The sequence below is a fragment of the Onychostruthus taczanowskii genome, unplaced genomic scaffold (genome assembly GCF_017590055.1).
Source record: "Onychostruthus taczanowskii isolate IOZ18803 unplaced genomic scaffold, ASM1759005v1 scaffold59, whole genome shotgun sequence".
NCBI classification, from domain to species: domain Eukaryota; kingdom Metazoa; phylum Chordata; class Aves; order Passeriformes; family Passeridae; genus Onychostruthus; species Onychostruthus taczanowskii.
In genome coordinates this window covers 2,304,343-2,331,910 of record NW_024503568.1, presented here as the reverse complement: position 1 = coordinate 2,331,910, position 27,568 = coordinate 2,304,343, and the positions used below count along the sequence as shown (strand labels likewise).

The 27,568-nt window shown below is 39.8% G+C and overlaps 2 protein-coding genes across 2 annotated transcripts in view; one reads left to right on the top strand and one right to left on the bottom strand.

The window, feature by feature from the left end:
- Positions 1-95: 95 nt before the first annotated feature.
- Positions 96-24,145, bottom strand: ANKMY2 (ankyrin repeat and MYND domain containing 2). The gene is made up of 10 exons (XM_041418219.1): positions 23,895-24,145; positions 20,653-20,717; positions 12,827-12,965; positions 10,940-11,038; positions 8,765-8,925; positions 7,422-7,636; positions 6,136-6,271; positions 4,287-4,415; positions 3,742-3,883; positions 96-1,622 (listed from the first exon to the last, which is right to left on the bottom strand). The coding sequence occupies exons 1-10, from the start codon at positions 24,103-24,105 to the stop codon at positions 1,399-1,401; spliced, it is 1,521 nt and encodes a 506-aa protein (XP_041274153.1). The 5' UTR covers positions 24,106-24,145; the 3' UTR covers positions 96-1,398.
- A 153-nt stretch (positions 24,146-24,298) lies between these two features.
- The window catches only part of BZW2 (basic leucine zipper and W2 domains 2), a 54,082-nt gene continuing 50,812 nt past the window's right edge, over positions 24,299-27,568 (top strand). Inside the window, exon 1 of the mRNA XM_041418218.1 lies at positions 24,299-24,434. The gene's annotated coding sequence lies outside the window, so the exon portion shown is untranslated. The remainder of the gene's footprint in view (positions 24,435-27,568) is intronic.

The window sequence follows — 27,568 nt, the reverse complement described above, 5'->3', positions numbered from 1 at the left end:
TAAATTTGTACACTCAAGCTACAGGAGTCCCCTGCATGTCACACGAGAATGTCACAATGTCACAGACGCAGGAAACACAATTGCCACATAGCCCCTTTCTTTTAAAAAAATTCCCTTTATTCTTCACAATCTACTAATCCTTGAAATTAAAACACAGGTACATTCCCTGCACAGGTGGATTTATGTATCCTCACTCTTACAGTTTTGAGAATATTAAACAAAAACTTTCCACATATTAAATAGTAAAAAAATTAATAGTGTTTTCTCTGTTTCGAGGATCCTCCTTACTCCTCCTTACTCCTCCTCTAATTAGAAGAACACTGCCTTGTTTAAAACACCACTGATTCAGCTGACAATAAGACAGTCTCCAATTTTGCCATCCTTATGCAGCAAGTGATATTTTCAGTTGTGGCATTCCCATTGATTTCATGAGACACAGAAATAAATCTGAGTGAAAAACAAAGTTGAGGGAAGCCGTTTTCTGGATCTGGTATTTAGGTGAAAGCCGAAGTGAAATCACAGTTGTATCAACGCACACATGAACTTTCTCATCTAATTGACTGTGACCACTTCACCATGAAAAATACTAAGCATTTTTTGTTTATGAAATAATTCATAAGCAAGATCCCACTGTGCTCTAAGGCATCTTTACCTGAAAAATTCAGAATGCATTATTCTTGTCAGTCAAAATATTTTGAGTCATTCTGGTCTTCCCTTCATTAGACTTTTGAATATTTCTGACCAAACCAATAGTGAAATACACATTTCACCATCAGCTTGAGACACCTGAAACAGCAGTTTAATTTACTACAGTTGCCACAAAATAGACATTATTTTTGTGCTCTCACTAGTCGAAAATATTTACAGTAATGTCATGTAAAACTGAGAGTTCAGATGAGTATCTTCAGAAACTTAATTGCTACTGAATTCCTTCAGGTAAAGCTTCATAAAGTGCTGAAAAAAAAGCAATTTAACAGTTGGCCTTTCAGTGCTTTTAACTACAGGTCTATGTACTTGCAGGAAAAAAAAAATTTAAATTACAATTAAAGTAAGTTTTAAGTTTGGAAAACATGAATAATCCGAATCAAATGCTGTTCATTTTTCACTATGTGGTTCATTAACCACAGAAACTCGGAGTTTCACTAGGCTTACTGGTATACATACAGATGGGTCTATGCCACTAATTTGTAGCAGATAATAAACACCTATCTTGACAATTTACAACAAAACCTGGAGTATTTATAGACAAAGTAGCCAATATTCTATCTCTTGATGAACAGAGACATTGTGTCTTTTAAAAGAAGTCTTGCATAAGCCATGCTCCAAGAACTCAGACATGGTCAGCATAAAAAATTCTTCAGTACCCTTGAGAACTCTCAGTCCCTTCCTACCCTCTTCTTACTCCTCAGAATCTTGAATTTTTTGAAGATCAATGTCATCTAAGGCAGTTTCACTCTCCAGTGGACTGTCAGGTTGCAGGGCTAGTGCCTCCATCTCTTTGGTAAATTCAGGTTCTTCTGTTCCATCAGTAGGATGATTTGGATCCACGTTTTTTGTAGGATCTGGACCAGGATCTGACTGTTGTTCACTTGTAGAACTACCCTCTACTAGCTGCATTTCATCTAAACAAAAGAGAAATCACACAATTAATAAACACTGAACTCCTCCACAAGCAAACATTTTTATTGTTGAAAAACAGTAACACTAGGATACTTTGTATCAATTACAGAAGTGATTTATTTAGAAAATCTTCATTGTAAAAACTCAAAATGCTAAGGCTTTGCTTAAGTTGGTACAAGGTTACACTGGAACTAACTCTAGCTCTCCTTAATTTATCTTCCACTTTTGCCAGACTACTTTTTTTTTTTTTTTTTAATAGAGAGGAGCAGAGTAGGATACTATAGTTATTTTACCTTTCAATTCAGACATGCTGTATTGACACTATTCTTATCACCAGCTTTTCAAAGAGTGGCTGCAAGCCAGTTAAACACTGAGTACAGGTGGGGTTTGTTTTAAATCAAAAAGCCATGGACACAACTACATAGGAAGCATTTCTGCATAAAATAGACTGAAGAAATTAAGTACTTAAAAACAATCAACTTTGGTTGAAATGAGTCATCCTAAAATTTGTAACTTGACTACATGGAACAGATTAAGCTACTGCACCTTTACTCTTCAAGCAATGTTTTCTAAGAAAAGAGTAGTTGTTAAATAACTTTTTTCACCTGATTCTACTAAGTAGGGCTTGTATGCTAGGACTTCTGAAAAGGAGGGGAAAGCCTAATTGGGAGAAGTAGTTATATCTTGGTTTATTGTTCTCTTGTGATTGATAGCCAGCCAAAACCAGTCCCAGCTAGCAAGCCTCAACCCAGCAAAGCCCTGCCAAGGTCTGAGCTAAGAGCCTTCAGCACAGGCTGAAACGTGGACTTTCTTGACACTCATCCCTGCATAGCAGAAACATTTAAATTCTTGAGTTTGCTTGTAGTTGCAGCTGTTGCATTTGTTTTTTTAATTATTACTTTCCTGATGTACAGGATTTGTAGGGGGCATTACTAACTTTCTGAAACAAAACAGCTGTTGATATGAAATGCTCTGATACAACACCACTCACAAGGTGACCTGAAGCTCAGATGACTTCAGTGTCTTACTAACAGTGCATAATTGGATAAGGTCTGTAATGTACTGGCCGTCTACTTGAATCAGTTAATGAAGATTAACATGTAGATAATGGAGGAGAAACATAACAAAAAACGACAGCTTCCCTTTTTAGGCAGGAAGGGAGAAGAGCCATCCACCAAGATCCTGCCTCTCCCTCTGAAAAGGACAGCACATGAGGCATCACCGCTCATGGCTCATTATGTTTTGTTGCACTGGTATGCAACATATCCAGGAATTTCTAACATGCTTGCCTCCAACTTCCACAATCATCCTGATCCCATGCAACAGCAACGCTTGTAACAGGATCAACAGAGGTAACTGTCGAAAACTTTAATTATTACTGATTTATATCCTGCCATTTTGAGTACAGCTGAAGTGAACAACATTACCATTGTAAGGCAACCATGATTTCTGCAGTGCACTTCTACAATCCTTAAAACAAAGGAAGGGAAATCTAGTAAGTTGTAAAAGAGAGAAAGTGATTTCATCTCCTGCTTTCCTATTATTTCACTTGGAGAAACATGAGAAGGGGCAATACAGTGTTTATTAGGTTATTATGTTTTAATTACTTGTTTCTCAAAGGCAGAAAAACACCATCAACAGTTTAAAGACTACTGCTTGCTTTCCTCACATTCAAAGTGCACAACACAATTAACTTGATGCTGTGGTTATGAAGAGAAGTATTATGGGAAATATAACATCTACGTTAACCTCTGCAACTGGAAGGAGCAGGCTGCTTGCTTATTATCCAACTTGTCTTAGCACCTCCAACCAAACATAGAGCAGCATTCAAGTTCTGCACTAGGCTTGATTAAAGATCTGGATTTTGAAACAGTGCAGTGTAAATCAGAATGCTTCCATTGTAGAAATCTGTGTAACTGCATCATTAAAAACCACATTTGGAAAGTATACAGCGTTTGTCAATTTAAAAGCCAGAATCCCAACAAACTTAGCTTTGCTGTTATGTTTCACCAAAGATTTTTCTCCCAGCCTCAGCTGTTACAGTTTTAAGGTCTGTTAAATTGCTCTTTGTGATGCAGTTAACACAGCGCTAGTTTCAGCAAGGGAACAACAGATCCTAACCTTTCTTCTGCTTCTTTTCTTGTTTCCTTTTCTCTTTGGCAGCTTCTAGTTCTTGTTTCTCATGAATTTCCTTCAGGATCTTGCAGACTTTTTTGTGGGTAAACCAGTGTATTTTCTGGCAGTTCTGGTCACAGTACATAACCTGAAAGTTATCACAGTTACCAATTCATTTTCATGTACTAAAAGAATTTCCTTGCATTTCTTAGTGCAGCAAGTTAAATGCCTATGTATAGCACTTAATGTTATTTTTAAGCAATTTTAAAGGTTATATGGAGTGACTCTAACCTATATAAGAATCTATAAAGAGCAGTTTTTATTAACTCTAAACATACAGAATTTTTGCTCTTTCTTCATTCTTAAGAGTACACACTTGGAAATCCAAGTGCTCCTTCCTACTTGTGAATTTCAGGCATCTTTCTCAGAAGTACATGTTTGAACGTCTTCAGTGCACGCATGAATGCCATTCCTTCTAAGTCTACACAGTAAATAGGGAAGCATTCAAAATCCTCAGCACCTCAGTGCAACTATTTTTTTTTAATTCTTACCATTTTGCATACTGAGCATCTTTTGTCTGCTCCCTTTCCCCCACAAGTTGTACAGAATTCAGCATCCACAAAACCCACTTGGCCAGTAATCGCTTGTGTAAGCACAGAAAAAGCTGTGGGGTCAGAGCCCTGAAAGACAAGAGGTGGTAACGAGATTAAAAGCCAGCACAAGGCAAGACCAGAAATGATGAACAAAGTGCTGGTCTCGCTGAAGCTGCTGCAGCAGTAAAAACATAAAACCAAATCACAGAACTTCAACTAACATGCACAACTTAAGATTTATCTTTAGATAAACTTTTGTATATGAACGCAACTTAAGCCCTGAGCTTGTGTAGTATTTCCTCTGTAAGTTATTAATAAACTTCACGTTCTTTACATCTGTAGATCCTATGCAGCAGACTTTTGCAGCTCAGTTTCTGGGCTGGCACATAAAAAAAAAAATGTTTCATTTGTCACTGTTATGCTCAGTGCATACAGGTGCTACAGACCAAATGGTCAGAACTTGAAATTTTCAATTATTTGCATATCTATTTAGATGTTATTTGCAGCATCCTTCCCATGCAATGCAAGCAGTAAGGTTTAGGTAACCATACATTAAAACTATTCTTTTGGGCAATGATGTAAATATTTGAAGAAAAAATGCCAAGTTGTTCTGGCTCTAAGTAATTCCTTAAACTGCCAGACAACCATGGAATATGCACAATCATAACTACTACAACAATACTGAGATGCCCAGACTGAATCCAAGTAATTGGGCAATGACAAAAGTCAAAGGCTTCCACATAAATAAAAATTCCAATATCTCCTCCTTTCCAGCTCTGCATAATGGACAGAAATCCAGTGGAATAAACCATCATTGCTTTAAAGGCATGAAAGACTGCAGGCTCTCCTAAGAAAAAAGCAACAGGAAGGAAAATGTTTACTCTAAAGCAAGTTGTAATGCATCACAATGGCTTATGTTTTCACACTGTGTTTATCTTCCAGGCTTAGGCAAACAGTAGAGATTGCACTAAGCCTCAGGACATTTTAGCAGACCTGGAGCCACTTAAGATGGAGGCTATTTTTAATTGGCTCTGAATAATCCAAACACGTCACAAGATTGTTCCAATTCCCCAGTGTTTGTGCGTACAACATCTCGCTCTCAGAGACCAGAAAGAACATGCTTAAAAAAGAACAGCAACTCTTGTGTGAAATTTATTATGAAGCAATAAATAGTCCTAAAATGACGAGTGTGCTAGCAAAGACCTAAGAGAACAACTGAGGTTAGATTTTTAACTTGTAATTTTGATTTCCTAATTTAGATATAAATTTTGCTGTACATTGCATCATCTTGCCTCTCCCTCTCTGTGATAAAAGGAACCCCACTGCATGTTTCTCCTTTTTCTACCATCATATACTACCAACTTCTTGTGTACAACAGAACAAATGAATGCATTAAATCTAGGAAATTATTCAACCTTAAACTGAATTTAGACATTGTGAAAACAGAGTGCAAATTAAGGTTCATTTTAATCTGAACCTACCATTTCAATAAGTGAACTGGCATAGAAAAACTGAACAGACATAACAGAGGAGGAAAAGAAAGCTCAGAGACAAGAAAAAAATTGCATCAGTTTTCTTTAAAAGCTGAGGTGTTTCAGCATTTGTTATGGGCACATGAAAAGAATACTAGATGAAGTAATTTAGAGCATTTTCCTGCAATATGTAAAATACAGCTCCAAAGAGTTTAGGGACATCAAACCCTTTGCTTAATATAATATGTTACAGAAGCTGAGGACAGGAAGATGTCTCAATCTGGATTTACTATGCAAGTTACTAAGAAAGAATTTTCTTGACAGGAAAAACTTACTATTTCAACAGGAGCAATACTTCTCACAAGCTGCTGGAGCAACGTGGCTTCACAGTAAGGAAACTTCCGGATACTTTCTCGAATTAGCTTCTCTTGATACACAGGGAAACCATCTTTATCTCTCCCTTTCAAGAGGCTAAATTTTTTAAAATGCATGTAAAATAAGAAATCACATAGTAAATACTCAAGAACAAACACATACAGCATGCTATACTTTGTCCCCTTTCAGATTATAGAGAAGAATTCATAATAATTTGTTTAATTCATAAGTTAAGTTCATATGTTAAAATGCAAGTGAAAGTGTTTTCATTCTAATGCACAATCATTATGAAATACACAATATATAAACATATGCTCTGAAACCAGGACTTACTAATTCAGCCACAGAGAAAAATAATAATCTATAGGTATACTATATACCTATAAAGAGCATCTACTATCTACACCTGACTAAAATATCAAAATGCTTTGTACTGCTTAAAAATGATCATTGTAATAATAAAAACTGATAAATGAACAATACCTTAAAACACAAATTCCACTTTATTATAATAACATGCTATAGTCCTTACACCTCTTTGGCTACTATTTTTTTATGTGAATCACTGATGAACTACTCAATTTCATTATGTGAAAGCTGGCTTCATAATTTATTTTCAGTCTCACAGAGGGTTTCAGTAAAAATCCACAGTGGTGTATGGGGAACGTGATCCTTCTAAACGTCAGGTCACTCACTTTGATACGTAAGATCAGGCAGATCAGGTTTGTAACTCAGTAGACTTTGAAGATCTAAGTTATTTAAGAGGATAAGTCTCATCCAGAGTCTGTGGGATTTGCAGTTCTCACTTGCTTAAGTGTTTTGAAAAAAAAAATCTCAACCTGCATGACTGCTGGAGAGCAAAACGGCACAAGAAATGTTCCCAGAAGAACCATACTGGACACTGAGAAGTTCTTTTTTCAAGCCTACCACTCCCCTTTTTTTCAATCACACATTGCTGTCTGCTGCTTCATGGTGCATATGTAAATGCCAAGTTCTAACCAGTTCCAGCAGAGCTGAAATTCTAGGTATGATTCCTTTGTACCCAAGGAAGGACAGTGTCACTTCAGACACAGAAAACAGAGAGACAGTGCCACCGTGAAGTAAATGCAATTGGGATTATTTAACAAGTTGTTTGTCATAGCCTTTATCCAAACCAATTCAATTTGTTCCTTCAGTTGTCCTTTTCCTGGTATCTGTAACACCAGGGCATACGTGTGCTTTCAGACCTCTCTGTAGAAATACTCACCTTTTGATAAACCCATCTAGTTTATCCTCTCGCTCTTTTAAAAATGTAATACATTTCTGGAAGATGCAACTGATGTAGTGCATTTTCATAGCAAGAACTTCATTCATGTCTTTCTGCTTCATGCATTTCTCACAAATGAGATCCAGAACCCTGTAACATTTCTGCAGTGCTTCTACTTCGGCCAACAGAGGGTTCTCTTTCACCAGCAACACGATCTAGAAGATTGAAGAAAATGTAATCCAGTTAAGATTTGTGCATTGGCATTAAAGCTTATATAGCTCATTGTAGCTAAATTTCAGTGGAGTTTCTGATATTCTTCTACTTCCTTCTTATGCAGTCTTCCCTCTCTTTTTCCAGTCATTATTTACCATTCTTATTCCATATACTGTAATTCACAGTTCCCATATAAGAAAACATTTACAACTAAGACTGGTATTAAAAATATAAAGTTTGTTTTGTTTTTTTAGAATAAGAATCTGAAGAATCAAAACTACTTCTAAAGAAAGTTATAGAAACTACCTACACTATACATTAAAATCTCTTTCCTTTTGAACACTAGTCTTGTATGATTTAAGGACTTGTACGATTTAAGCAGTTTCACAGAACACATCAACCTCACATAATTGTGGAGTACTTCCTGTAGCCTAGTAAGTCACTGAATAAAATATTCTAAGAGGAAACTGTATGCTCCACTCACTCAGTTAGCTGCCACTGATGCACTACTGTCTCTGTGTACTGCAGATACCTGGCTGGAAACTGTTAACAAATTCTGGACTTTGATTGGCAAACCCAAGGAATTTGTATTTGAATTTAGCTGTATTCATTTTTCTGAACTACACTGGGGCAGCAAACCATAGAAGACATTATTGTCAGCAATATCCTGGGAAGTAAAATAAACATTCTCTTGCACATACTTTCAGGAACAGCAGCAGTGGTAGATGTTACTGTGGCAAACCAGTGATGAAGGTAGGAAGATACATGCTGAGAAAAGCATTGAGAGAACAATGAGATTTTGTTAAGATAGGAAATTGTTGCATGTTTCCACTTCAAGTGGAGCTGAGAAATAAAGCCAAAAAAGACAGCTATTTATGGTGACTGATATAGGAAGTAAGAATCTCTGTACTTAAAGGTGTTAGTTCAAAATTCTGGTGTATACAAATACTGAAATAATTTTTTTTATCACATCTAAATGTTGAGCCTGCTTCTTCCTCATTTTCAGAAGTAGCTGAATTAGCAGATAATGCTTTTGATCTCAGATGAACTTGCAGAGGAGCAGAATGCTTTCTGACACAAAGAAACCGCTCCCACACCAACACACACATACAATTTATGTATTACTCCACCTTAACAGGATGCATGTTGGTTGTAGTAATAATTTTATGCAGAGGCCCAGCTAATTTTACTGGTAGTTTTGGTTCTTTGTCTAAGCCTTGTGGTTTAGTATAGTAGTCCAGCCTTTCACGTGGAAAGAAGTTGTTGATGACAGTCACACAGTCATGTTGACCTAAAAGCACACAAGAAAAAAAATCACCAGTGAAATAATTTTTAAAAAAACCCCTAAACCCAAATCTAATATGCAAAGGAGCTTTGCATGATATATTTTGCACTACAAAGAGGCAACTCTTGTCATTCTCTTGCATGTAGCTTTAATCTTCAGTAAGTGCTATTAACTTGTGACTCCCAGCAGGGAATGCCCTCATGAAAATTCATTTTGAATAACCTGTCCCCTTCCTCCATTCTCTTTCCCTGATAAGCCACAACTAAGAGAACAGTTATTTAACCCCCCAGATTATACTATACCAATAGTCTCATACTGCTGCTATAATTTTTCAAGGTAAGATTTTTCCACTTTGTACTTTTGAAATTAATGACATTTGCATTGAGACTTATAAGTTTCCAGACCTGAAGCAGGTATTACTGTATTAACCTGCAGTGGGAGAAGTTATAAGAATGGAAGATGCTTAAAGTTTACCAAAAATAAAAGGACTGTAATGAAAGTAACAAGATGAGAAAAGTTACACCAACTTCTTGTTCTCTACATCTGACAATACAATGGATTACTTGACTAAAGGGAAAGTAAAACTTATCTTTTCTAGTCCAGAACCACATTCTTTAAATTGATTGATTTGTCTTGGCACTAATCCTATAATCAGTAGAAGACATAGCCAACCAAATTCCAGCATTTAAAATCTTCCACTGTTTTAGAAGAGACAGTTCTGAGCTAATAGAGCACAGCGTGAGACAAATGACAGGGGAAGAAGTATCCTCACTTCCTACACACAGGCAGATGAATTAATGTTGATTGGACAAAGAATAAAAAAGGAACAGGAACAGATTCTAATGTGCAAACTTTTAGAGAGCAGTGTATCTCAGTATGCCTGAAAATATTTATGCTACCTTCGTGATGTGATAAGATTTTAAACAAGAATTCTCAAAAATTATTTTGGAGATAATATTCCCCATTCACTCCATACACCATCACATTGGAAAAGACTCCAAATCCAAAGGATAATTAATAGGAATAGACTTCTCTGATACTTAAATGAATAGTTAAGGTTTTGCTGCTCAAACCTCAAGTTTGAGCAATGTCAGCCTTTTCTTCTTTAAAACAGCACTAAATCACTATTCAAGGAAGTAAATCTAAATGGCAAGGTAGCCTTGAATTCAGAACACCAAAAGGACTTGAAAGGGAATTCTCAGGCATTCAAACACCATGAGAAGGTTGTGTTTGAAAGAAAATACAGGTCCTTGTTTTTGGGAAGCAATAGCTGTGCCACTGGAAATGACTCCACTTGACCACACAATATTTCATCAATTCTCCTTCCTAGAGAAGAAATGGCACACTAAGCCAGGAACCTAGCATTGTAAAGAAGGGTAAAAAAATTAAAAAGGGTTTATAAAAACAAGACCAAAAAAAAAAAAGAAAAAAGAAACAACAGCAAAAAAGCTTGCTGCATGCTTTGCCAGGGATAATTCTGCATGCTGGAATGATAAATCTTTACCTTATTCTAGTGAAGCTCAGCTCAGTAAGTAGTGACTACCTCAGAAGAGGTTCCAAGACCTCTCCCCCTCCCAGAAGCCAGGGAAAAGGGCAGGGGATGGCACGCTGCCAGCACACAGCTGCAAGGCTCAGCAGAGTTCCTGACTCCTGGCACTACGGTCGTCCCTTCCCACAAGGGAAGCTCCAATTAGCACTTGGTGCTGCACTTTGGACCCCTCCAATGCAACCAGCTTCCTCTTACTGTTTCCAAAGCAGTGACATTGCAAAAACTTGCACACTTGTGCAGCACCTGTTCTCACAGGTAAGATCATCTGTGTTTTTAGGAAATCAAACATGGGAATAGGACACAAATTGACTGTTACATGATGAGATGTGGAAAACAAAGCTCAATAACATGTCAGTTCAGAACAAGTAATTGAAAAGAAAAATCATCAAGAAGCATCTCCAGGAAAAAGCATCAGACTCTAGCACTCCACTTCTTTAGGAGTTTAGAAAATGATAATAATTTTCATCTTACCCACAAAAGCAGCCATCTGAGCAGCTGTCCTTCCCACGGAGTTGACAACATCAGTTTCTGCTCCAGCCTCTAACATCATCCAGGTGATTTCTTTGTTTCCTGAATTTGCAGGAAAGATATGGGGAATGAGCAAGGACAAATCAGAACATGTAATTCTCTATGCTTCAGAAAAAGATGTACTGAATTTCTTAAAGACCAGGAACAACACTGAGGAAAATGAATGCTCTTAATGTCATTATTTTAAGCATGGATTAAGAGAAAGATGTGCTTATTTAGAGTTCCAATAGGTGTAACTCTGCTCTCTGTAATGCACATTCAGCTTCCCATGGAGCTTATGGGAGGCATACTCATGTAGCTACACTAGAGGTTGGTCCCTCTGGGCAGCAGTATAGAAGGAAATTCTACTAATCTAGTTTAACAGTTCAACTACATTTGCTATTCTAAGAAGAAAAACACATTCAGCACTACGATGTAGCAGGAACACCGTGAACAGAACAGATTGTTCCTTTCTCCACAGTGGGAACTGGGTGTTCAGACTGGGCTAAATACCAAGTAAAATAAAGATAAAATTTGATAGGAAGATTAGATTACTTAATTGGTGCCCTTCAGAGACTAAAAAAGGACACTTGTCACCACTCCTGCTGGTTCTGCTTTCAAAGGTATTCTCACTTTATTCATTTTTGTGCACATGCTAAGTCAGAAAAGTGAATACAAAAAGGGGATGGTGGATGAAAATGAATGTTTAAAAACAAAGTCACTGCATCAGTAGTGCTCATGTACCTTTTGTGCTCACAGACACTAGACTCTAAAAGTCAACATTCAGAAGCTTTCACACTCAGGATGACAGGCTAAAAGCTCAGCTGTGAGAAAATGGTAAAAATACAGCACTTTATATAAAGCTGCAATCATTTAACAGCCTCTAAGAGTTGGTTCTCATCTATCTGCTGCAGCTGTGATATTGCTCAATACCACAGAACACTGGAATTTCACAAATCTTTTTACCCAAGTTGCAGCTGAAAAACAATCTTGATTATCTAGTTAAGGTTCATGTACATACATAAGCCTTTTTTTAAATACTTAGGCAGTTTAAACTCTACCTGCCAAGAACCCTGACTCCCCTAGAATCTCATTTTTGGCAAAACATAAGTGGCCTAGTAAAAAGATACTTAAAATAACCTAATATTCCCAAATCAAATCTTTTCTCCAGAAGGAACAATGTTTTAATGTAGTGTCTTTTTCTCACTCAAGGAAATTACTGTTCCAGCCATTAGGGGAAAAGAATAGCAAGAGGAAAGCTGCAAACCACCACGTGAGACAGGAGGAGATATATACAGCTATAAGCATTCTCATGAAAAAAAAAAAAATGCAGGAGAAGAGTGAAAATTATTTTGGGAAAACATGGTTTTAAAACTTGCTAAATAAATTTTTAAAAGCCCATACGACTGTTGGAAAAAATAATGTAGGAAAAAGACAAAATTTGAAAAATACTGGATTGAAAAGTGTCATATATTACCAAAAGTTACTGGTGCAGCATCATTTTCAGTGTAGCACAGTCTAAGTAAACAGAATCTATCCCACTGCACAAGAAAACCACCCTAGGAAAGTGAATATTGAGATCTAGAACAGGAAAAAGTAGGTACAGGACGAGTAGACTGAATGCCTCAAAGTCTGAAGAAAATCAATTTTAACATGAGCCTGAACAGAGGCTCTCCTGTTGCACTGCCCCCAGGAATTTACTGGTCATGACGTAGTTGCGTGGCTCACATAAATAACAGCAAACCTGAACAATAAAAGCATGTCAACACTTACTTTTAATTTATTAACTTATGGCAAATTGTACTCATTGATGTCAAAAAAATCAGTGATCTGAGTCTAGCAATAAGTTACCTGAAAGTCCAGCAAACATCAAGGCAGTGTAGCCGTGCTCATGTTCATTGCAGTTTACATCAGCCCCGTGTCTCAACAGCAACCTGCACATGTCCACCTTCCCTTTGTAGGCTGCGTGCATCAGAGGGGTCATGCCATGCTGGCAAAAGAAAGGAGAAGAAAAGCATACAAAAAAGAATGTTACATCTCTTGATCTTCATACCACTGATCATTTTACTTGGCAATACATATTCAATATAACTACCAAAGCCGCATGTAGTATTTTATTTACCAAAAAACCTCACAAAACCTTAATGAAAAAATATGGTTACTAACATGCAGCAGATTTCCATGTCAGTTTTCTTATTACGCTGTGCTATAGATTTGAAAACAGAGCATGGTTTAACAAATGAAAACCATTTACAGTCAATTTATCATTGTCCTTTTATGTAAGACATTAGTGTTGAAGACAACTAATGCTTCTGCTAGTTGAAAAAGCTTGGTTTAGAAAACTGGTTAGCTTCCTATGTTACTGTTTTCTCACCTGCTGTGGCTTATATGATAAGCAGCAAGAAAACTAGAAATAGGCTGCTGTTGTTTTAAACATTACAAAGATTTTCAGTCTCTGAAACCCATCTTGCTCATTTTTAGTTTTGATTACCGGTAATTTTGCCATCTGCCTCTCTCCCACTTCTCCACCCTTTTGGCACTGTGTCCATGATCAGGAAGAGCTCTGAAAGCCCTCATAAAGACACACAGCTCTTGTCAGACTTTAACAATCCTGGATGGTTTGATCAACTGCCCCAGTACAAAAAGGAATCTCTTCAGCATGGGAGGACTGAGGTGTGATTATAAAGCTGGGCAAACCCCAGAGGAAATTTTTAGAACTAGGGTGAACTGTTAGTGCAGGCTCTCTCTCTATCTCTCTTCAAGGGCAGGAAGAAGCATGCTGCTGGTTGATAAAATTGCATGACGTTCCATTTTCAGAATACAGCATGCTTTTTCCAATATGCTGTTTATTTTCACTTAACATCAGGTCAGGATTCACATTATCAGCCAAGGCACTTTAACTGTCCAAGAACACTCTCCAACACTGCATACCAGGGAGAGTGCTTTAGCTTGTCCCTCAAGAAAATGAAAATGGCATCCTGTTCCTTTCTTTACCAGTCAAGGCTGTGGGCTTGAGTACATTCGTGTACATTACTGCAGCTCTGCAAATGCCTGGTAATGTGATACTCTGAAACAATGTAATTGTCAGTTTGAGCCTTAACATATTTCTTGTTTCAATTTATGATTGAGTGAAACCCAAGTAAGTTAATTTTACCAATATAATTTAAAAAAAATTCTAAAGGTGAGAAAAATTGGAAAAGTTACAAGTTAATAATTTTAAAGTATTACAGTTTCATTACTCTCCATCCTAACTGAAAATAATAGAAATGCTTACTTGATGCATTATATTTTAGTAACCCACAAATTTTGGTAAACTGCAATATAAACTGCCATTGAAGAAAGAAAATTACTATGACTTCATGACTATGAAACAGACTGCTTTTTCTAGATTTCATTTGGGGTGTCTCAATTGTTGAATAAAGACTTTCTGTCCCACTATATAAAATACATTTTATTATATTACATTTCATAATGTTAGATCAAAAGTAACTTTACAGGCCAATCCCAGTCTGGAGTCACAGTAGGGATTTGTCTCCTTTAGCAGCACAGAAAGGTACTAAAGGGAATATAAACACAGCACGGTTTTAGAAAACAATTACTTTTAAGTTTGGTTTTATCTTGAAAGTCAGTTGTTCCAATTAAGACCTGAAAATTATATGACAAAGTAAAGAACTGGGTTTGTTTTATCCTCTCCTCCCAGAAAACTGTTTTTTTAAAATCCTTTGATTTAATTTTGGAAGCATCAGGCTGTGGTGTGGATCAAAAAAACATATCAGTCAGAAAATATCAGATGGTTGCTATAAAACTGGATTTAAACTCACATTCATATCAGTTTTTCACATTCACAGCAAACAAAAGAGGGTCAGGCTAGACACAAATGTATCTGGAAATGCTTGGTATCCTGTATTATGTCCCTACACTGAAACCGGATTGACTGCAAATACTTTTCTCAGCCTGAATGCCAAAGACAGGTCCAGCAACAGTCTGTTTTCTCACAGATGACATGTGGATTGTCAATGCAATGAACTTAAAAGACAAAACTTGCACATGGCTTATTAAGCATACAGATGAAACAAATTTTTGTTCCACTATGAAACATCAGATGAAGGATCCTTTTTCTAGCTGTTACCATGCAACATTCTTCTGACCAAAAAATCGAGCTTTTTAATCTTATTCCCCAGGATAAAAGTGAATCCTTCCCAGCTTTCTTTTTTTTGTAGGTATGTTACATGGTAACTTCTCTTCTGCAGGGCTGCAAGCATTTCCTGTATGTCTCACCATTCAAGAGGAACAGTTTGCTGGTGAGGCAATTTTAGAGGCATTTTAAGTGCCTCTAAAAATTAGCTGGCACTTCTCTTGACTGGGTTCTCCAGCTCACCAACCAACAGGGCCTCCCTGGCACAACAGGGCTCTTGGCACAGCCAGCCCAGCCATTACAGACCATCTTCCCTGTTCCTCATGTTGAAAATAGTCCAAAAGCCGACTGAGGAATGGGATTCCAAGAACTGCTACCATGGTGGGGAAGTCAATTGACTAAAAAAACCCCAACCAATGAACTGTGGGGTCAGTGGAGGGGCAGGCAGATGAGTACCAGAACCAGGGAGGGGTGGGACTCCACCTCCAGCACAGAGGAAGAAGAAAGCAGATCAATCTCTCAGCATCCAGCTTAGGTGTGCTTGAACAGGATGAATAAAAACAAATTTATGAAGATAATAAAATGGAAAAGCAACCTTCTGCCTCCTAGGACCTACAAAGGAAGTTTCCAACAAAACTCCTGCTCAACCTTCACCAACAGAAGAATGGGGAAACACAGGCCAGCTAGGGAACAAGAAGTGGGACAAACAAACAAACAAAAAATACACAATATCTCCCACTCCAGAGACATATGCATATTTGGCACAAAACCTCTCCATTTTGTGAACACTTAAACGCTCATGCTGACTGTGTAAGAACACAGACATCACATGTATACTGTTTTGTGACTAAGAGGATGACAATTCACCACTGAAGTAGCCACATAAACCTGCGTTACTCAAGTGAAAAGCACAATCCAAGTGCTCCCAACATTCCCATGCTCATGTCACCCTTCTTCTCAACCATGGAACCTTGTCAAGATGTGGCATACAGGCTGGATTACACTGGAGCAGTCCCTCAGCAGGTACTGGAGTACAGTAAGGCACTGCACATGCGAGTACCAGTTATTTAAATAGAGTGGGAAAAGTAAAAAAAAAAAAGGAAAGTGAAAGGGCTATCAAAACCCTAGCTGAAAAACTGCTGTAGACACTTGTATGTCAGCAATATTAAGGCATCCATCTCTCCCTTCTCCAGGGAGAATTGGAATCATTGCTCCAATGAGGAATGCAGCTCCATATTAACACAAAAAGAGTGTCTTATTTTACCCTCTAGGTTGAGGCAACAGTTCAAGTCAGAAAATTATAAACAAAACACATAACTCCGGGTTTGGCTTTTACTTTTATTTGGGACACTGCTAAAAATGATATAAAAAGAACAGGTGCTACAAGGCAGAAATGTTGATGTATCTCTTCAAAATCAACTCTCTTGTACTGAATGCTGTTAGTCTAGAAATACAACTTGACTCTTCACTGGATGAAAGCTTCTAGAAATTTCGCCCTTCAAGCTTTTGAATAAGATTGCTCTTATACATCTTAAATTTCCTAAAAGCAGGATTTGGAAGGAGGTCAACAGCTACACGCACAAATAATTTTAGCTGTAGCTAAGTATGGACTAATTAGAATATGAAATACTGTTCAGTAAGTGTCAATCACAGCTATAGTTCTCCTTTATAGTCATCCTGGCTCAGCTGTTGGTTTCACATATGTAACACATTAGATTCCTCTGATGATCTTTCAGTTCATCTGTAGTGACGAAAAGTTAAAGTCTACATCAACCAGCAACCTGAATTGAAACCAGATCATTCTAACTAGCAGGGGAATTTTCTTTGGTTTGTGTATTTTGAAGTATTATGTAAAAAACATCAAAAGACAAAACCCTTCCTCCTCAACAAAGGCCAAGGAACTGGCATTTTCTGCTAGCATAGCATTTTCACACTAGTATAGCAAGACAGATTACCTGAGGAACCCTCCACTGAACATACTCAGTATGAGTGAAGCTACACACATCTCAGCCATGAATAAGCAGGCTGCTGCTGTAATTCCCAGGAAGTGTTCAGTTCTGTAGAACAGAGAAGTGGACTGCTTCTAAATGACGTATTACCAAACTAGAGGAAAAAAGTAATGTTGCTAATGCCAGATGATAGTTCTATATGTAAGAAGATTATGAACAACCTTACAGTTATTTCAAATAGAGAAAAATTATGTACTTTTCAGGTCAAGTCTGTTGGCTTCATCTGCAGAAAATAGGGGATATAGTACTACAGTACTCCTTTGCAACCTTAACTACCAACGTGACTGGAGGAAACTTCCACAGCTGGAAAGCCCATGTGCTTGAGCCTGCCTTTCTGTAACAATCTGAAATATTTGAGCCACATGCTGCAGATGGAGTTCAAGTCAGCAAAGTGCTGACAAAGTCACAATATTTACAAGCTCTGTGCTCTCAGGGGAAAGAAAAGTTCTGAACACATTCTCCCATACTAAGTTTCCAAAATATCAACACTCCATTAAAAAATGACTAAGCATTTAAGTTAAATATATTTGCTTTTATTTTACATCCATTACTACAGCCCATCTATTTGTCCCAATGTTTGAGAACACCTGAACTTAAATGCCCCTGAAGTTTTAAAGTCACCAAACTGTTAAAGACCAGTTCTGCCGAAAAGCCACTGCACTTGTTTTCATAAAGACAGTGATTAAGACACAACAAAACAATTGATTTGGTCAGAAAGGGTTCTGAGAAAAACCAGGACTGTATCTGCTGGATATCTCCAACCTTCTGAAGATGGGCATCTGGGAAACTCACTTGAGTGAAGGGATCTTACTCTGTGCTGACACTCCCAGCAGAGTTCAGCAGACAGCAGGAGGTGAAGGGTATGAGGGAGTCTTGGAACAAGGGCAGGAAAAGCAAATAGACTTTGAGAAGTATTTTTTAATTTTTAAATGCATGTACCAACAGCAGAAGCAATGCTGAAATGCTGCGTCCAGCTCATGTGTACATTTTTAAAGAAAGAAGCCAAAACAACTGGAAAAGATTTGAAAAAGAGCCACTATTATAGCTCACTTGCTGCAGAAACGTAACTTTAGGCAAGACTTTAAAGGTCACTGCATCTGGAAGATGATAAACTGTGACTTGGTCCTTGTTTAAAGGTAGATAGAGAAAAGATAGCTGATTGTTAGTAGTTTTTAATCTACAAGAAAGTGGATCCAAGCAGTTAGAATATACAGTCAAACCAAAAATGAAAGGAACAGATTATGTGCGGGTTCTTTTTAAATTAGGAAGTGCACTATATAACAACCTGCTTCTGATGCTGTGTGTTCTTCAGCCTGAAATCATTACATTGTGACTGCATGCTTGCTGTACCACAGCTAGAAGACAGAATTACATTAAACCTGTGCTCGTTCTGTGGATTCTCTCACGTAAAAAAGTTTTCAAGGATGGAAATGAGCTCCTGACTGAATTGAGCTCCCACTTTACTATCTAAGCATTCCATCTTCAGGGCTTCCTTACTTCTTAACAGTAACAAAATAAGTAACAATAGTAATGTAAATGTGAATGTCAAGATAAGCAACTAAGGCAACAATGAAAAAAAAAAAAAAGACCTGATGCACTGAGAGCAGTCTCCAGTTGTGGCAACAGTGAGTAACAGATGAAGCTGATGTTTAACTGGGATTTCACACACTCTTACTTATGTATAGATATTAGAATAACACATTGGAGTGAAAATGGGTTATATAAGAAAAATTGTAACACTCACATAGCTGATGGATTTAAGAAACCTAAACAAACCTGAACCCTCTCCTGTTTAATATGCATGATTACACACCACTCTTGGAGGTAAAAAAAGAGTCTGCAAGAAGTCCACTGCATCAACTTTTAAAGTTTTATGGGCCTTATGTGTATTTAGTCAGATGTGAGCCTTAGGTAAATACTTTTAATACTAATTCTTCTACAACAATAGCCTGAGGCATAACTCAGATATGGTTTCTTTGAATAAGCCACATTCTCTCAACAGTAATCCTGGATGTTGCACTAATACTGCAACAAACCTGCCATCATTCAGCATGACTTCAGCAATTACACTTAAGGAAAACCTTTTGATGTCCATACAATAAAGCACACTTGCAAGAACATTTATATTGTGTCTCAGGTTCCTGAAGTTCACTGTAAAACTTAGTTTGACTAGTTTTACAGAAACTTGTTGAAATTCATACAACAGAAATTCAGGTTTACTATTTGACTTAAGAACAACCAGAAAATGGATCTGTTGGCAGAAAAAAAAAACTAACAATATCCCATGAAGATACCTGGTAGAAGTGGTGGCAATTTTTCTCTATTCAGGATTCAGGAGACCACATCTACAATATACCCTGTCCCATTTTGAGCCTTCCAGTGCAATAAAGAAATGGATAAACTGCAACAAAATCAATGGAGTACCACCACTACACGGTAGGAACCTGGGCAGTGAAGACAGGCTGCAGGAGCTGGGCTTGCACAGCCTGGAGAAGAAATGGCTTTTGTGGGACCCAACAGCAGCCAGCCAGAGCTGACAGGGAGATCACTGACAAGACAAACTCTTCACTTATGGTAGGAGGGCAAGAGACACTGAGCCTGAGCTGAGGTTCAGATATAAGTGAAACACTTTTCCACCAAAATCACAGTAAGAGAGTAGAACAAGTTGACCAGAAATATTGGACAGTCGCCATCCTTAGAGATTTACAAGGCCAGACAGGTCAAAACCCAGAGCAATCTCATCTGACCCTGGAGCTGAAGATGCTTTGAGCCAGAGGCTGAATTAGACATCCTGCCAGAATTTCCCAGTGATTCCTATGAAATTATAAAGCTGTGAAAAAAACCACAAATTTAGCATTTAAATTGATAAATTATACATAGATTTAACATGTATGATGGGGAATTAGTTTTGCTTGCATGTTACATTTCATATTAATGTTGCATGCTTTAGAAAAACATTTTAAAAAGAAAAAGAAGAGGAAACATGAACATCACATAAGGTTCCTTTCTCCACAAACTTATTCCCATCTTCAGGCAGCACTTCAGGATTTAATCCTCTACATGTTTACCACACCCACCTGTATAGAAGGCTGTGGTTCCATTTCTGTTCGAGCTACTCATCCTCCAAATATGTGTGTGAGACCCAAGCATGGGATGGGGACAGGTGCTGTGTCTGCCACAGATGGACTAAGCAGAGGGACTACTGCTTGTGAAGGTGACAAGAAGTCAGGGAGCACCCCCATGTGTTTTGCTGCAGCATTTATCTTACCTTACAGACAAAGCTCAGCCTGGAACTTCAGACAAAATACAGTGTAGTACTTTAGGTAACATTAATCTTTAAACTTCCTTTAAGAAACAGTAAGAACTCTTCAAAGGTTCATTATTTAGCTGCAGGCTGGAAATATCTTGAGAGTAACTCTGATTTTCAGGGCTACAGCAATTGCTAATAAAGAAATGTTATTTAACATGAAGGCCTTCAGACCTAGCATTTTCCTTATTAAACTCAGCATAATGCCTGCACAGTTTTGCAGTACCTCATCCAGGCAATTGACTCGGACATTCTTGCTCCCCAGGAGCCTTCCAGCCTCCTCGGTGTTTCCTTTAAATAAAAAGACACAGAGAGAAAATGGGTGAGAAATAAAATAAACTGAGAATCTGGAGGAAAATGGTCATTTCAATTTCTCATTAGAATCAAAATCTTTGTATGTTAACTGCATGGGATGTAGATTAACCACCAATAAATTAATTGCACTTAGTGAAGAAGCTTATGAATGAACAGTGTTATGTTCTAGAAGCTAAAAGCCAACAACTCACAACTTCAAAGAGCAGTTGGAAAGCATGAACTACAAATAAACATCCATTCTTTGTGAAGTAACCAACCTACACACACAAGAATGGGACACTCAAGCAGCACATGAACAGCTCCAAATGAGGATCACGATACTGAGTATTTTAACACATTTTGTGCTTTCATATCTTTTGTCTAAAAGAGCTGTATACATTCTCAAAAAAAGAAATTACCTCACTTTAAAGACTTATTGCTTTGAATGACACATGCCTTATCCTTTACTCACATCATTTTTCCTGTTTCTATTTGAAATTTGCAATGTAACACATTCACAGGAGTGGAATGAATTTGCTTTTGGTAATAGAGAATAGAGAGAGAAAGGACAAGGACCCAGCTTGATCGATTGTTGACATTTCTAAAAATTGCCAAACACATAAGTAGAGTGAAGTCTGAAAAAAAAATGTGCCAGAAAAAACAGGCTATACCTGTTTTTCAATTCTACTGTCCTACTAGTTTTCAATTCATTACCAAAATCCTTTTGGCTAAGCCACAGGTCTAAGAACCTGATTTAAAGCCCATTGGAGAACTATTCAGATATTGCCAACACAGGTTCTAGAGGCACAAAGAAATAAAAGAACATTCCAAGAGTCTGAGTTCAGAGAATATTATTGCAAATTAACAGAAACTTCTAATTACCGATTCAATCATCAGCAACGCTCTTTCAGCAGTGATGTGCTTAATAAAAATAAGCACTTATTTTAATTATTTTCATGTTTATCTTCACTCTTTCAGAAGTCATCCAGCAATTTTTTCAGCAAAAGAAGCTCTTGCAACTTCAGTTTTGGCTAAAGAAATCCCACTGAAATACTAGTAATAATTTATTTTATTTATTTGGTGTGGTTTAACTACACTACATGGGCTTTTACTGTTTTTCTTTCAATTCATTAATTTCAGGAAAAAAAGACAATCACCTGAGTCATCTCACACACTTAATACAGACTTCTGACTGAGTCAGGGAAATCATCAGTCCCCCAGACATACATATATTCTAAACATGTCAGAAGCTTCTTAAGAACTGGATCAGTTTTCAGAAGAATATCCCAGCCAAAGAACAAACATCAGTAAAAGAAAGTCTTCAAGGGGTGATCTTCAAGTAAATTTTAACACAAGCAAAGCAAAGTTGCATTTATAAACTCAGAGTTCTGTATTTGAAGGATTTTCAAACAAGACACTAAACTGATGGCAGTCAGACTTGTAGAACTGGCCAGAGCTAAAAGTTCGAAGCAGGCTCCTGATGGCACGGTAGGGAGCCAAGAGATAACAGGTAGAAGCTGAAATGAAAGGAAGCTTCAGACTAGAGACAAGGAAAAACATTTACACTACAAACCCAGTAAGGCAAAGAGATTGCCCAGAGACACTGTCAGCCTTCCTCTTTGGGAGTTTTCAAGGCCTGATGGGATAAAGCCCTGAGCAATCACATTTGACCTCACAGCTGATGTGTTTTGAGCAGGAGGTTGGCCTAGAGACCTCCTGAGGCCTCTTCCAACCTGAATTATCCCATGACCCTAATCAGAAGCATCAGGTAAGTCAGACAGAGGTTTCTGCAAGACCAAGGTCTGAAACTCTTATTAAAGTGAGTCAATCAAACTGGTTCTGGTCCACAATAAATTCACTGCTGTCTTACGCTTGTGTCTCTGGCACAGGGGAACATTTTAATACAAGTGAGAGTAAAGGACCAAAACTGTAGCAAAACTTTCATGGGTTCAAATTGCCTGGAAACTACATATGGAAATGCAGAGAACACAAGGTGTTTGTAGTTTGCCTCCAACTAATGAATGCTGCTCATGATTTTCAAAATACCAGTTGGAGGGTAACTACTTAGTTGGGGTTACGAAATTGACGTTGCTGGACCAGGAAACTCAAATGAGTTAAAGTTCCCCTGGCAATAAGCAGGCGTGACAGACAGTGCAATGAAACTGTGACACTCACATGAAATGCAAAATCACAGAATGGGTCAGGTTAGAAGGGACCACAGCAGTCTGGTTATCTGGTCCAACCTCCCTGCTCAAGCAGGTTCATCCTAGAGCACATTGCACAGAACTGCATCCAGACAGTTCCTGAGTATCTCCAGTGAGGGAGATTCCACAACTTCCCTGGTTAATCTGTTCCAGTGCATAGTCAACTACATAGTAAAGAAGTCCTTCCTCTTATGCAAGTGGAATTTTCTGTGCATCAGTTTCTGCCCATTGCCTCATGTCCTGTGGCTTGGCACCACTAGGAAGTGCCTGGCCCTATCATCTTGACACCCTTCCTTCACATTGACATTGATCCCCTCTCCTCTCTCTAAGAGGACAATATAACATAGAATAAGGAATAGTAAAACAAAACATTATAAGAGATAAGAGGTGCACAACACCCCAAACAAGCTCACGTGCTGGCAACGTGAGAATAACACGCCTGCAAAGATGCCATGGTCTGGCAACAGTACATGGGAAAAACCTTACAACACACTAGAAGACTGGATTACCCCCAAGAAAACTTTTTTTTTTTTTCAGCTGACATTAACACCAGTAATTGGGCAAATATAAACAGACATTTCCAATAAGATGCAAGCTTTCCTTGGCAGAGTTAGACCCGCCCAGCTGAGCTTCCCCAGCCCCACCGCACCGCACCGCGCCCCCACCGCACTCCCTGGGTGACGCGGGCCTGCCCGGGAGGGAAGGGCGGCTCTCGCACGGGAAGAGCCGCTCTCCCCGGCACGGAGAAGGGTGACGGCCCGAAGGCGGGGCGGGAAGGCAGGCGGCCCTCAGCGCCGTGACCGGAGGAGCGCGGCCGGGGGCGAGGGGAGCCCGCGGCGAGCGGCCGGTAACGGCGCCTCACCCGCCGCCCCCAACGTGCGGGGACACGAAATCCCTCCCGGGGCACGGCCGGCGGGCCCGTGGGAGCTGCGGCCCGGGGCCGTGAGCGGCGAGGGCCGGGAGGGCTCACCTGTGGCGATCACTGCCAGCAAGTCCTTCTCCTCCGCGCTCAGGTCGCCTTTCCTGGGGGGAGCCATCGCAGCCCCCGCGCAGGGTAAGGCGGAATCAGCCCGGGACGGCGCCCCAAGCGCCCCCTCCCGCGGCACCGCCCCCGCCCCGCTCCTCTCGGAGCCTTCCGCCCGCAGCCCCGCCCTGCCGGGGCCGACTGCGGGGCGAACCATTGCTGCCCAGGGATGGGGGTCACTGCGTGCCAGCCTCTTGCCCTCTGCCAGTTTCCCACACGGTGCTGCCGGAGAGAAGGAGCTTGTCCGCTTTTATCCCTTGTTTTCAAGTTTAGAAATGCGTTACTCTTTTCTTTTGTCTCCCCTTTTTGGCTTCTCCGCGGTTCCTTCGTTTCTCCCTCCCGGGGAGGTGCCGGGAGTGGTGCGGGCGGGCGGAGGCGCCCGTGTGTCAATGTGTCCGTCCTTCACTCCTCCATTGTCTCCCGCCGTTGCTGCTGCCGTCGCGCTCGCTCGCCCTCCCCGCCCCGGACCGCGCAACCACCCGACAGGTGCGGCCGGGATGGGGAGAGCGCCGGGCGGGAGCCGTGCCGGAGCCCCGCCGGAGCCCCGCGGCCGCGCTGCCCAGCCCTGCCGACGGCGGCTGCTGTGGGGCAGCTCCGGCCGGGCGGGCGGACGGGCGCGGCGGCCACGGCCATGGCGGGGCAGGGCGGGCGGCGGCGTCACAGCCCCGGTGTGGGTGCTCGAGCCCGGGTTCGGAATGCCGCCGTTCGCGGGTTTGCGGAGCACCGGCGGCGCCGGGTCCGCTGCGGGAGGGCGGCGGTGCGGGCTCTTGTGCGCGCCGGCCCTTCCTTCCGTGCTCCTGCTTTCCTGCCTTTTTATGGCACCGGCTGGTTGGGTGGTTGGGCTTTTTGTTGTTTTATTTTTTCCAGGCAGGAAGAGCGTTTTGTTCGGCTAAAGCGGCCGAATGGAGCCGTGGTCGTGCCACGGCATCGTGTCTCCAGGAGGAAGCGGGCGCTGATGGATCGGGAGGGGAAGGAGCGCGCTCAGGGTGTTCAGAGCCGTGCCTTTTGTTGGCGCCTTTCTAAAATTAAACTGTTGGTGGAAAAATAATCTTTGTTACAGATCCAACTTTCCACTATTCCAGCGGAAGCTCGGTAGGCACGGGGACGATCCTGCCGATTCCCTCCAAGGGACAGAGACTGAGGTTTACCATCTTTGATTTTTGCCTGTGTTTATACCAGAGAAAAGAGCGAGACCCTGGTTGACTTGTACTCTCTTTTGCCCTACTCTTAAATGTATATTTTTTTGTATCCTTCTTTTTAAGGAACCCATTTTTTTTTCCTGTAACTAATTTTTGAAGGCATGGCTTTATCAGCAAGCCGAATTTTTCCATTCCTTAGTACTTGCAGGTCTCATATTGAAATATTTAAATACATTTTTAAATTCTCTTTTTAATACTGATCGTGTTCTCTATTTTGATACGTGTTGGTGACTTGTTGACTGACTTGCAGAAATGGTGAAATCTCTCTCATAGACGAGCATGCTCTCTGAATATAGTGTATTTTTGCAACTATTCGGGTAAAAAAACCCAAAATGTGATACAGTTTTATTTTAACTAAACAGCCAAATTGTGTACGTTGCCATGATTTTAAAATCATGGAAGTACAGGAGTGTACCACCATCTAGTTTTATTTGTAAGTAAAGTAAGTTTACTTATTAGTGTAAACAAGAGAGTGATTTGGACTTCAGATTATAACAGATTCCCTTGACTTTTTTTGTGGGAAACCAAAAGTGTTTTGAAGGCAATGCCGTTGAAGCACGAGTGCTTTTAATATTCTGATCCAGAAAGCGATCCCCATGTAGTGCTAGCAGAAGTATGTCACTGGCTCAGCCACGAGGGCTGAAATTAGTATTTAAGTGGTCTTTTGTTGGTTCGCTGCAGGGTGTGAATTTTACCTGCTGTGAACAAATTCTGTGGTACTACAGTGCCCCAATAATCTCTGTGGCACTATTAAATAACAGCCTTCAAGCTTCCTTTTGCATTAAAATAAAAAACCACAAAAACTGTCATTCAGCACAGAAAAGTGTGCATATGACATTCCTTTTATTTAATATGAGAATGTCATTATTGCCATCGTGCCCTTGTTCACTGAGTGAGCAGGCAGTTTTTTCCTTGGCAGCCTCACTGGATCTCACTTGGTGACTAAGGCTACAGGAGTGTTCCATCTGCAAGGGTAATAAAATACTTTCAGTGCTAGTTAAAACATGTTTCTCACTCTTACCTGGCTTCTGTGTGACCTTCAATCCTGTAATATGCCGATATTTCACAATCTTCAGATTATCCTTGTGAGAGTGTGAGGAAGTGGCATTGCCTCCATTTTATGAACATAGTTTGAAGCATGGAGGCAACAAGTGATTTTTTTTAAGGCAATGTAGGGAGTCATTGTCTCAGTAGAGAATTGGAACATGAAAATGTAGGTTCTGTGCCTTTGTGTCTTTCCCTTTAATGCATTTTCTTTTATCTGCTGTATCTGTTTGTTTCACATATTTAAGATATGTGCATTACTGCTTGGTAATTAATAATTTATATTTTGGTTATTACAGGGGGAGAAGGAAATGTTAACCTCACTGGGATCCAGAATATTTTCTCGATTTTGAATTAGATGTTTACAGATTAAAAATTCCCTATTTCCTCATCAGGTGATACATCTGGTACTTATGATTTGTGAAGCAGGAACCAGTGGTGACATTTTTCCCCAGCAGTTTGCTAGTTTTACTGCATGGAGGTGTGCTCATGGGGGTTTGTGACAGCTGTTGTTACCAATGTGTAGGTGATCCTAAGGGCCCATGTGCAATTGTCAGTGGTAAGATTCATGCAAGAAGATAACAAGGATTTCTTTAATTAAGTAACATTCATTTTGGGAGAATGTACAGAGCAATAACCTTTCTCTTGGGACAGTTTGGGGAGAAGGGACTGCCCTATGACTTGGAGAGTGTGCCATGAAACTCTCAGTCATTGGACATGGAAGAGAGGGAGAGGAAAAGCTGAACTGGTTTCTGTTCTCTCTCAAATGACCTACCTTCACTTCTGTCTTGGAGGGTTGCCTGAATTCTGGGCGTGTACCCTGCAGGGGTCAGAGATCCCATAGTGGCTTTCAGTGCCTGGGCCTGGCAGGGTTAGAAACCTGTCTGACCCACTCCATTTTGTCTTAAGGGAAAATGAAATAATAGGTCAAACAAGTATGCATAGTTCTATGACCTATTCCCTAGCTCAGTGCTAGGGATTTCCTCTGCAAGACATGGTGTCTTTGTGTTTGCCTTTACATTTGACAGTCTAAAGCAGGCTGGTTGGCTTTTTAAATTTAGGTAAATTGTGTGTATGCAGCATCCCATGATTATAACTTTCACAACTGCTTGAAAGAAGACGACTTCTTTCCTGTTTTTGAAGCTGCTGCTTCATGGTTTTGTTCAATCCCCAGCCCTCAGTTCCTGTTTTGGGAGCCAATGAGGAATTGGTTCCTTTTCAGCCTTGACATGCAATCAGGCCTTGACAGACCTGTGGTGTCCCCTGCCATTGTCTTCACTGAGCTGAAGTGTTAGATGTATGTAAAATCCATTACATATTGTTGCCAAGTGTATTTCTGTAAACTAGCTCTGTCTTCCTGCATGCCCTGGGCAATAG